This window comes from Oryza brachyantha, chromosome 6 (assembly GCF_000231095.2).
Source record: "Oryza brachyantha chromosome 6, ObraRS2, whole genome shotgun sequence".
NCBI lineage: Eukaryota > Viridiplantae > Streptophyta > Magnoliopsida > Poales > Poaceae > Oryza > Oryza brachyantha.
The window spans coordinates 6,469,231-6,481,591 of NC_023168.2; the positions used below are offsets into that span (position 1 = coordinate 6,469,231).

At 41.3% G+C, this 12,361-nt stretch overlaps 2 protein-coding genes across 2 annotated transcripts; one reads left to right on the top strand and one right to left on the bottom strand.

Moving 5' to 3' along the window:
* Window positions 1-297: 297 nt before the first annotated feature.
* LOC102703044 (aspartyl protease APCB1-like) lies at window positions 298-4,484 on the top strand. Its single transcript, XM_015838056.2, has 9 exons — window positions 298-829; window positions 1,506-1,623; window positions 1,795-2,018; window positions 2,119-2,355; window positions 2,814-2,967; window positions 3,051-3,133; window positions 3,251-3,365; window positions 3,855-3,927; window positions 4,017-4,484. The coding sequence occupies exons 1-9, from the start codon at window positions 354-356 to the stop codon at window positions 4,157-4,159; spliced, it is 1,623 nt and encodes a 540-aa protein (XP_015693542.2). The 5' UTR covers window positions 298-353; the 3' UTR covers window positions 4,160-4,484.
* A 456-nt stretch (window positions 4,485-4,940) lies between these two features.
* On the bottom strand, window positions 4,941-11,068 carry LOC102703317 (aluminum-activated malate transporter 9-like). The gene is made up of 6 exons (XM_006656805.3): window positions 10,630-11,068; window positions 6,690-6,827; window positions 6,307-6,576; window positions 5,957-6,093; window positions 5,727-5,873; window positions 4,941-5,639 (listed from the first exon to the last, which is right to left on the bottom strand). Exons 1-6 carry the CDS (start codon window positions 11,066-11,068, stop codon window positions 4,965-4,967), a joined length of 1,806 nt encoding a protein of 601 aa, XP_006656868.3. The 3' UTR covers window positions 4,941-4,964.
* Between the last annotated feature and the right edge of the window lie 1,293 nt (window positions 11,069-12,361).

Genomic DNA, 12,361 nt, shown 5'->3' on the forward strand with positions numbered 1-12,361 from the left:
GTACATATTCAAATAATCCGGATCTTTAACAGTAGTTACCGTTATCACGACCTCCCTCTAAACTAAATACGAAGTAGTAGTATAGATTAAAAAAAATGAACACAAGAAATTTCACCAAATATTACTCTATATATTAGAAAAATTGAAGGGAAATTCTGGCGGTCTCCATCGCACAAGTCAAACCCGGGGTGGGGCCCACCAAATTTCCCGACGGGGAAGGATCCCCCCTCCCCCCGCGCCCGCCCGTAAATATACCAAATCCCCCCCACGCCACGCCCACGGCCTCTCGCCCGTCGATCGTCTCGTCTCCTCGGCTTTTGCCACTCTCGCCGCCGCCTCTGACCTCGCCGGAGATGGACGGCTCCTCGCCGCGCGGTCCCGGGGAGTGGCCGCAGCCCCATGGCGTGGTGACGGTGGTGATCGCGGCCCCGGACGACGGCGGCGACGAGAGGCGGCGGCGGCTGCCGCTCGCCTCCGGAGAGGGCGCGGCGGATTCTGGAAGGTGTCGCGGTGGCGCGAGGGGGGTCGATGAGGAGGAGCAGGAGGAGGAGGGGGTGAGGTGGCGGGTGGCGTCGCTGTGGCGCGTGGCGGGGGCGCTGCTGCTCGTGGTCGCGGCGCTCGCCGTCGCCGGGCGCTACCGCCTGTACCACGACCCGGCGGCCGTGTCGCGGGAGGAAGGGAGGTCGTCGTTCTTGCTTCCCCTGTACCCCAAGGCCCGCGGCGGCGCGGCGCGGGAGTCGGCCGCCGGCGTCGAGGCGGACGGTGCCGTGGCGGCGAGGGAGAATTCGTCGGTGGTGCTCCCGACCAGAGGCAATGTGTTCCCCGACGGGTGCGTGCGGCCGGTGCAAGAACTCGATTCCATTTCTATCGAACAGTGCAATTAATTTTGCTCCTTTCTTATCAAGAACGAATTACTGGCGTTTCTTGCGATCGAATGCTGATTGATCCTACTTTTCCATTGATTCTTTTTCTTCTTGTTTTTTTTTGCGGGTTTTTTTTTCTGGTTGGTGAATCTTAGGATTACAAGGCTTGGAATTGCGCGTGTTTATGTAGAATTTTGGATTCTTTTGAGTTTAACCTGCTTGTGCTTTAGAAGGGTACAACTATGGTGACTAAGTATCATGAAAAACGTTGATACTTTCTCTTTGGAACAGTGATTTCACATGAAACAGTTGAATTTTTAAAATGAACTTGGAAACATTCCTGCTTTCCTACATATCTGTCCTGTCATTTTAGTTAGATGTTTGACTGAAATATTAAATTGCACACTGTCTTGACGATACAAATTGTCTGTTTATATTTTGTGGTTAGTTTAAGTTGAAGTAGGAGAGCTTCTAATGTGCTGGCTCATTGGTCAACTTTGATGTTCCTACTCGTCTTTCCGTTTACATGATTGATCTTTGATGATTCCTGTTCATTGATGTTACCCAGCAGAATGCAGTAAATTGTAATAAATACTAACATTGAATTGTTCCCCTTCTGGGCATTCTGCTTTTAATCTGCAGGCAATACTATACTACTATGTTTATTGGAAATCCTCCAAGACCTTACTTTCTTGATGTTGATACTGGGAGTGACTTGACATGGATTCAGTGTGACGCACCCTGCACAAGTTGTGCAAAGGTATGAACCAACTTCATATACATGCTTCTCTTTTCTCTTTTTTATTTTTTCATTTGGCTTTTCAGCTTCATTAGAATGCATTAGAATGGATATCCTATTTTATTGTCTTATGACTGCATAATTATTCCAATTTCATTGCATTTCTGTAATCATCATCCAATGCTGTTGCAGGGACCTCATCCTTTATATAAGCCCGCGAAACAAAATATAGTTCATCCCAGAGACTCATATTGCCAAGAACTGCAAGGCAACCAGAACTATTGCGACACTTGCAAGCAATGCGACTATGAGATCGCATATGCTGATCGGAGCTCCTCCATGGGAGTGCTTGCAAGGGACAATATGCAACTGGTCACTGCAGATGGTGAAAGCGAAAATTTGGACCTTGTGTTTGGGTATGACTCGATTTTTGTTAACCAATTCGCTGACATGCCTGAGGATGGATGCTCCTTTTTCTGAATAATAACCAACTGCCATCCGTGTACCCATCTGTAGGTGTGGATATGACCAGCGAGGAAATCTTTTGTCGTCACCAGCAAACACTGATGGGATCATTGGCCTTAGCAATGCAGCAATGAGCCTCCCTGCCCAGCTAGCCAGCCGAGGGATTATTTCCAATGTTTTTGGCCATTGTATCGCAGCAGATCCCAGCAATGGTGGCTACATGTTTCTCGGTGACGATTACGTTCCTAGATGGGGAATGACATGGGTACCTATCCGAAATGGTCCAGAGTAAGTCTCATCCTTTTGTTTACGGAAGTTTCTTTACTTTCCCCTTGGATACTACGCATCATTTTTTTACTGGATATGATATGGCTCTGTTTGCAAAAGATCTTGAGAAATCCTAACCAACTCCTGTCACTCTCAAGACTGAAAGTACAGAGAGAAATGTTGCCCAACTGCTCTTGTAATTACTTTAGCCTTTCCAATTGTGCCCACTGGTAATAGTAATCAATTCAACGGTTTGATCATACTTCCAAGAAATGACATGAAACTCCTCTGCATCTTACCGCTCGTCTAATTCACCTTTTCTTTTGCTGTAAAAGATGGGGAAAGCCTATACGTTTCCAATTGTCAGAAAACTAGCATAAGCTCCTGCAAAAATATAGAAACTGTGTTCTATTTCCCTTGCATTGATATGCTCTATGCCTGTATGTAACTGAAACTTGCCCCTTTTCGTGTACCATCAGGAACCTCTACAGCACCGAAGTCCAGAAAGTGAACTATGGAGAACAGCAGCTTAATTTAAGAGGGAAGGCAGGGAAGTTAACTCAAGTGATTTTTGACAGTGGGAGCTCATATACGTATTTACCACACGAAGAATACACAAACCTGATTGGTTCAGTGAGTGCTTCTATTAATTCTCCTACAGATGGAGCCAATTCAGTATCATCTTTATTTACTCATGTTTACTTGTAATTTAACAGCTTATAAGACTCTCCCCAAGCCTTTTACAAGATGAGACGGACCGAGCACTACCGTTCTGCATGAAACCCGATTTTCCAGTGAGGTAATGTGTTGAAACTATTGATCTAGTGTCCATCTCCACCAGCAGGCACCTTTCCACTGCCTGGTTCCAGATAAATAAACACACAGCTCATTTTGAACAATCATCTGCATTTTTCAGGTCTCTGGATGATGTGAAACACTTATTCAAACCTTTGAGTCTGGAATTCAAGAAAAGATGGTTCCTATTGCCCAGAACATTCACTATCCCTCCTGAGGACTACTTGATCATCAGTGTAAGTTTTCATTAGCAGTTTTTAGGGGCCGTTTGGTTCCACCTGATTTTTTTTAGTCCTTGTCACATCGAATGTTTAGACACTAATTAGAAGTATCAAATATAAACTATTAATAAAACCCACCTTATACTTTGGACTATTTTACGAGACAAATCTATTGAGCCTAATTAGTCTATGACTAGAGAACGTGATGTTACAGTAAACATTTGCTAATCGTGGATTAATTAGGCTTAAAAAATTTGTCTAATGAAATAGTCTTTATTTATGCAATTAGCTTTGTTATCGGTCTATATTTAATACTCCTAATTAAAGTCTAAACATCTGATGTGACGAGATTAAAAAAAGTTCCTGGATCCAAACAGCCCCTTTTGTCAGATATTCCAAGTCAGTTGTGGACATCTACATCATGATTTCCTCGAGTTCTTTAGTAAGTGAGCAAGAAGTACCATAAGGTATTCATCATGTTTTGCCCTGTAAATATTTTTACAGGATAAGAACAATATCTGCTTAGGGGTGCTTGATGGAAGAGAGATTGGCCATGACTCGGAGATAGTAATCGGAGGTATCCATCTGCCATTTTTTTCTCTGGCACATTTGTATTGCCACATTCACTGTTGTTACTAAACTTGCATTTGCTTCCTGGTTTTTCAGATGTTTCTCTTCGAGGAAAGCTAGTTGTGTATAACAATGATGAGAAACATGTCGGATGGGTTCAGTCAGACTGTACCAAGCCACAGAAACAAAGTGGATTTCCTTTCCTCCTTAAAAGAGTATTGCAGAATCAGCTTTTTTAAATGTCACATAGAAATTGAAATTACCACCAGCTCGACTGACCATGCTTTTCTTTTGGACGTGCAATTCTACGTCCAAAGCTGCCATAATCATATTAGTGGAAGTAATTAAACAGGACATAGGAAAAAAAGTATGTTAGTAGACATAGCCATAATCATATCTGTTGTACTTAGTAATTTGGTTCTGTTGTATACACAAAGATGCAGAATTATGTATATGTATTTTGTAGAATATATCTCATCTACCTGTAAATAATATATCTCATCCACTTGTAAGACTAAGTGGTGAAGCATATATCAGTGAAGCCATGGCATTTCTTGTTCACAACTTCTGTTTATATTGTGAGGTGATTGCCCTTGATGCAATGTATACAGAGGAAGCACAGAAAGAAAAATAATATATTGGAGGCAACAGAAAAACTTTAGCAAGGTGCAATAGAGCATATCAATACTTGAAAAATAAGATTAAAACTTTGAGCAAGTATAACAAAATGATGAAGAGGACTTATGAACAAACTACAACTTCAGTGGAGTAGGTCAAGAAGCACTGTACCAAATGTACTTGAGCGGCCCATGAATCATGCAACTAGCCAGTAACAACAAATTACTGCTAGGGTGATTAAACACACTAGGAATGTATTGATCAACATTTTTACCATAATGGATCAATTTAATGGTAGCAAACTGAAGCTCCACTAACAGGTAAGCTAGCACTGCATATACACAAGTTCAGAATTTACACACATTTTGTGGTTCATAATTCTTAAACAAAATTGTATAAGAAAATCTTGTAGCGTCTTTTGCAATATCAACTCTTGATTCCCACGAATTTGCATATCTTATGGAGAAACCCGTCATCGCTATTACTAACTGCAACAGGTTCCTGCACAGGCTCTTTGAAATTAGCATTATTACTCAACTCTTCAAATGCATTAACAACATTCTGTAGTCTGGCAACAAACTCGATTAGAAGTGAGGCAAATGTGGCCAATGACAAAGCACTTGCACTTTCATATGTTTTTGATTCTTCGTCTTCTAGTGGTAAGTTTGGATGGAATGATTTTCGAGCAGGCCAAGACAGTAACTTGAAACTGTCTACAGTTGACTCCGAATCATATCTGCTCAGAAATGAGTTAACAGCAAAACTTTTTGAATGATGCCCAGAAGTTTGCTCAACAATAGTAGGTTCCCTCACTTCATTCTTGTTTTCTTTTCCCACGTTGCTGGTGCCATTCAGGACTTCTTTGATACCTTCAGCTTGCTTGCTAGTGTCCCATCTTTCAGTATTCACCAGAAGGTATGACTTCTCATCAATCCTTTTTTGCAACCGTTCAGCAGCCAAGTGGACTTCTGCTAGAATATCTGAAGAGCTCAATTTGGTCATTGTCTTGACTTTGTCTCCAAGCTCGCGCAGCACTTTTGCACCTTCTATGCCAACTCTGTGAATTTCTGCACTAAAAACCTTTCTGCTTTCTGGTGGTGCCTAAAATCCAAGCACGATACATATTTGTTTAGAAAAAAATAAATAAATGCAAAATTCGAAGAGTGTTTAGAAATTAGATGAACAAACCTGAATTTCTGAAAGAATGCAGCCATGCAATGCCATGACTGCAAAGGAGCAATGCCTCAATGCCCCACCAACTTTGGTGAAATTCCTCCAGGGATAGTTCATCATTTTGTAAGCGCCATGGGGTGGCTCCCATATGGCAAAACCCAACTTCAAACATACAAGGAAGAAAGTGATCAAATTAACCACTCAGAAATCTAAATAGACCTCTTAGATTTAGAGCAAGATCGAACCAGAGTTTCCTCTTGTGCTGATGCTTCGACTGCTGCCCTATAGCCACTATATAGAGGATCATCAGATGCTTGATATACAAGTATTTTCGAAGGAATCCTTTCATACTCCATGCATTTCAAATATCCATCAACACAACCTAGAATGAACAGCCAAAAACGGTATCAAGCATACAATACTTGATATCATAATTTGGCACGAAAGGCATAAACATCAGATGTATCATGATCTATAGCAACTGCAGTGCTAGTGCAAATCATATATTTTTACCTTTTATTGCCATATAAGGTCAAATAACACAATATAGAAAATACTCTAAACAGTTTTTTTTTATGGGATTGGAGGTTCATACCTTCCAAGGATTTTGCAACACCGATGAAATTTTTTGCAACCAAATTGTGCAAGTCTTGTCCAGCCCATATTGGGTAAATACCTATATTGATTCCTAGACTGACAGCAGCACCAACAGCAATTAATACAAATCTACTTACAGCCGTATCAGTGAACTTCCCTGTGTTGTACCCAGAAACCATGACATAACAGAATGTCAACAAGAATACGCGAAATCCATACTCATAAGCCTTCATTTTTGGATGCAGCTTTGTCAAGGTTGTGCAAAAAGCTAACAATGAAAAAACATCAAAGCACAGACTACAAGTTAGATATACTCAAAACGCTGCAGCCAGCACCAGAAAATAACAGACAATGGCCACAATCCACAGAGGAAATGCTCACCAACAATAAATGTGCTCATAATAAGAATCACTTCCTCCAGCTTTCCCAGGTGTTTGGACAATTCGGCAACTGCTAGAGCAAGCCCTCCAGCAGTAAGGGTACCCAGTCCCCTATTAAAACCTTTGCTTAATGTTGCACCTGTATTAACATGAACTGCATTACTGAAGTGACGATTTATTTTTTCAGTTTTACACACTATGAAATATAGCGTTTAATAAATATAAAAGATCTGTTATGTGAATTGGGGATACGAAAAATACTCCTGCTAATCAGAAATGACTGATGCTTCAGTCAAACCAAAGCTTATTTTGAGCAAACCTATTGATTCTCCCTCCATTTTTTTTTTGTTTGACATTGGTTAGTTCATTGAACTAACCAATGTTAAACTTTTGCATCCGGAGGTAGTGCAGTGTATGATTTGGATATATGATAATGATGCAAACACAGTTTTTATAAGAATATCATAATTTACACTTCTTTAAAGCTTTTATGTATATGCAGTTATAGAGTTTAGTGGTCCAAATTGTGTCTTTTTGACTTAAAAGGAATTAAAAAAATGCAAACTTGCACCAATAGTAGAATTACGAGCACAGACCTATTAATCTATTAACTTAATAAAGCAGTAATAGGAAAGGAGTTTCTATGCCCGCTCTCACAGTCTAGGAATTACCATGTTAAATGGAGTAACATAAGAAAAAAAAAAGACAAACACACAAGGATTCTTTAGAGGAGTCAGATGGACAAGGATGCCGTAGAGAACGTATGAAATAGGCAGACAGCAATGATAAACAAACTCGTGCATGGTTACAGTTGGAAACGGACAATAGTTCTTCAGAAACAATCAGATATTAATTACAATTCACAATACCAGACAGAACCAAATTAGAAATTTATTTCAACACAAATTACAGTAGATTTGTTATGCAGCAAATAGGAGTCTAAATAGGAATATACTTATTTTTTTAAAAAGGAAACCACTTCTAGCCTTGGCCTACTCCTATTGAAATTAAAATTCTAACATACCATCAGCCAGGAGGTACATACGGTTGATTTTCAACATACACATACAAGACAGCAAAGCCGTCAACCCATCAAGCATGGCTCAGCACACAATATGGAAGCATGCACTGAAACAAAATCACCGGGGTCATGCAGAATGCACTTGCAATTGCGCCTTATCTCAGCAAGGCATTCGATGCTTGCCAGAGAAGAGAAAAAGTGATAATGCCCAATACTTCTCACTCCCTCTGGTTTTTAAAGATCACTTCATTGACTTTTGGACATTTGTTTGACCAATTGTCTTATTCAAGAATTCATATAAATATGCATAAAAAATAAGTTATGCTTAAAATACATTTAGTGATAAACCAAATCATAACAAAAAAAAAATGATAATCACATAATTTTTTTAATAAGACAAATGGTCAAACATATGTTCAAAATTAACAGCGGCGTCTATTAAAATTGGAGAAGTACAACACAGTGCACAGGACGATGAGTATCAGCTAAGGATCACACTCGCACGGCACCGTAACGGTATTGATTTGTGGAGGAGAAGATGAATCAATTATCAATAGATGGCATTGGTTGGTTCATAGAATGAAAATGAATTAAGGGTGTGATGGATGAATCAATCATAAATCACATGTTGATTTTTTGCAACATGCATGTCGGGACAAGTCGAACCAGACGGTTCAATGGTAGCAAAAAATGTGGATTGTTTCTTCTGTCATACATACATGTCTATCGAGAACTAGCTAACTAACATATGTATATGGTAGGTGGTAGGTCAAGTTGGAGTTTAGGAGTGTTTAACCATGCAGATTATAGATATCATCAGATGGTGATTGTAAGCACTATAACCAATATCAGGTGGTGATATATATTTGTTGGACTTCTTAGGAAAGAAAAAAATATAAGTTATTTCCTCCCGTGCCACTGGTGCCACAAGAGCCTCACCATTTTCCCACTAGAACCACCTTGGTGGATGCTAACTCCCCCATGTGAAGCTTTGAGCTGAGTTGTTCAAGGAGCCACAACATCGATTGGATGAGGAATGTCAACAGTGATTTATAGACGGGTGGAATGAAAGAGTTGTGATGAGTAGTTTGTTATGTAGAGGAACACCAATAGTCACAATCACGGAACTGCTAAAAAAACTGTGGCCCATCAATGCTGGTTAGGGAAAACACAACGCTAATCAGGGGTTTTTCACCAACCTATCCGCCTCGCAGCTATGCAGACAAGAACCAGATCAGGAGGATGGGGTCCACTGGATATGATCTCATGTTGCCTCCTCAGCCTTGTCGAGAAGGGAGGGGAGTGAGTATGACATCGCGGCAGGGGTGGCGGCGGCTGATGTGGGAAGGAGTGGTGTTGGAGGGCCAGCGAGGGGCACAATGGGCCATTGTGGAGAGTTCGGTCAGTGACTGGAGGAACGACAACGAGAATTGCTCGAATATGATGTCGATTATGTATTATGTACTGATTTTTTTATTTACTGTTCAATAAGTTGGATGAATCTTTTGTTAATCAAATTATTGATGTATTGGATGAATCCTTGATTTGTTCTCTGTTGGAGGGAATCCTTGACTGATGAGGCCCCCCCATCAGTGCCACTGATGCCCTTTCCTAACTAGCACTAATAAGGTGTTCTATAGTAGTGTGTGGTTGTGGTGGGTTGCAGAGTGGATGATTTCGCCGTGCTAGTGTGCGGTTTGTCATGTGGAATAAAAGATTTCCAGTGTTAGCTAGGAGAACGAATGTCCGGGCAAATTAAGCAGATGAGTGGCAGTGATAGAAAGTTGTGTGGAGCAACTATATCAGAACTCGATGGGTTGGCAAAATGAGAGAGCTTTGGTGGTAGCATGTTTGTTGCGGAACTATGATGGCCAAGCGGGGCTCTTTTTCACCAATATGCTTTTATAGAGACATAAAAGAGAGAGAAGCATGCAATCAAGAATAGAAGCAAATATACCATAGATTTTTTTTATATTTGATCTATACTATATATTAAGATAATATAAAAGAGCAATTACAAAAAAGTCTGATCAAGTTTACCATAATTTTAAAACAATATTACCACTTCCAATATTTTGTTTGTTAATATGTGCTATTATAAGAAAATATATCCATGGTAGCTGTGCAATTTGCACGGGCCACCATGTTGCATTTATTCTTTCGGCATTTGAAACAATATTTCAGAAAACAGCAGCTGGCTCCCGTGCAGGTGTTCAACAGGAACTTTGGACTTTTTTTTTTAATACTCAAACGACATTCCCTTCTTTAGTCAATGTGTCTCCTCTTTCATTTAATTCTACAGCTGGTTGTCCAACAAAGTGGGTCCAAATAAAAATACTATCTAGCAACAAAATTTAGTGGTACTTTCCAGCACTAAGGGATAAATTTATGAAGTTTCAGACAGGCCACTGGCACAAGTTCTTAAGATATGTTTGTCCATAACCACTTTAAAACAGGGTAAACATCCCAGCACATGCATACTTGAAGAAATGAAGAGTCTAGTATCTGCAGATGAACAATAGGAACTCTTTAATTAATAATCAATATCTTATTCTATCACAGGTTTTCTTCAATTTTTGTTCCTCACTTGCACGTTCTCCTCATAACAATAATAATAGGTCAACAGATTAACCAAATGACATACAAGTTCCCCATTTCCCTTGGAAATAGAATATCTCATTCTCAATGCTCTCCCCTACAAACCACATCATCAAACTATTTTAGGCCACTCAGTCCATTTTTGAGTTTTGTTTGTGTAAAGCAACTTATGATCAATAAATCAGATCGACCTTTTGCGAAATCTTTACAAATATATGAACAAAGCAAACACATAGTTCCCGAATCAAAATCACAACGTCAGCATCGATCTTGATGGTCCGGAGACGCGAAGAAATTAGCGAAAGGAAGAACCGTTCCGTACCGATGCTGAACTCGAAGACGACGACGACGGTGAGGATGGCCCAGACGGAGTGGCTGACGATGTCGCGGGGCTCCCGGAGGAACACGAGCAGCGAGATGAGCGCCAGCGCCAGCCCGACCTTGGCCGCGAACACGGCCTTCCGCGGGTCGGCGCGCGCGAACGCCCAAAGCTCCACGACCGCGTCGCGCACGGCGGCCCACGCGCGCCCCACCAGGGCGCCGGCCCGCCGGACCACCCTCTCCTTCAGACCCCGCCCATCCCCGCCCCCGCCCCCGCCCCCGCCGGAGCCCGGCAGGCCCCACGCCGACGACAGCAGCGGCACCTCCAGCTCCCCGCGCTGGTCCTCCAGCGCCGACCACAGCGTCCCCAGCTGCGCCTGCGACGACGGCGGCGACGCCCCAGCCGCGCTCCCGCCGCCGGCGGTCGACGCCGCGGCCATGCCCGGATGCGCGCGCGCGCGACGCGAGGATTCGGTCGGTGGACCGACGGTGGTGGGCTCGGGGCAGAGGGAATCTCGCGCGGCGGTGTGGGTGTGGGGATCCGACGGCGTGGCGCGATCGAGTCGAGTGGTGGCGGTGGCAGGGATCGAGCGAGGCACGAGCAAGTGTCCCGGAAAGGAGTGCCGGCGCACGGCTGCCGGAGCGGAGTGGGACGGTAGTGTCGCGATAGTGGTGGTGGTGGTGGGTCTAGCGTATTTTTCTTAAGCAAGTTATAAGACCACACGTGTCATGACTCATGACATGCTAATTTGGTTAAGTGTGTTTTAATGTCTAGACTTACAAAATGAACGCCACTGCACAGTGCATAGTAGCGTGTTAGGATTAACCGACGACAATTTCTCTTACTAAAAAAAAAGATACACCATCTTCCGTGAACGCGTGATTGTCGTATGTAAGGCAACCATAATGTGATAAATAACAGGTAAAAAGGGGTGCACATAAGCTTTGTATCTGCTAATATACATTGTGGTGGCTGGTGTTAACTAATATTGGGTGGGTAGTAAGACTACTACCAGCAACAAGCGCAGTGTATGTATTTACTTGGAACAAAAAATATTTATATCACATGTGTGTTGCTCTATATCACATGTGTGTTGCTCCGATCCAACGTTGATAGTAATGATTCTCTTCTAGATGGATTTTACCTTATTACCACTTTACACATATAAACATTTTGAGCTATATAGAGTATCGCTAATATTTATGTTGGATCAAACACTATTAACAGGTTGCTAAATAGGCATTGTTGATGCCCTAATGTCATAAACAATTATCTCAATCTCATATCTAGTTGTTGCTAGTATACCTAAAAGTGCATGTATTTTTTTCCTATCGAAATTTCTCTTAAATTACCCATCTAATTTACGATCCAATTACACTATTGTGTTCGTATCTTTACTACTAGAAAAGCCTCTAGTGATACCACCTATTCCCAATGCATTTTTACAATTTACCCCCTTAACTTAGTAATATTAAAAATTAATCAAATCTAAATGGATATCCACATAAAATCAAATTGATATGGATATTTCCTGTATAAAAAAGATGGTCACATATTTCATGAAAAATATCTATTTATTCTAGGAATAATATAATATGTTTTTATCCTTTGTAAAGCACAAACATTCAGCTAGTCAATTAAATCTTTATAATAAGATCTCATATGATTATGTTTCTATAAAAAATATAAATTACTTTTATAATATATCTAAATTACTTTTAGATTTCATTAA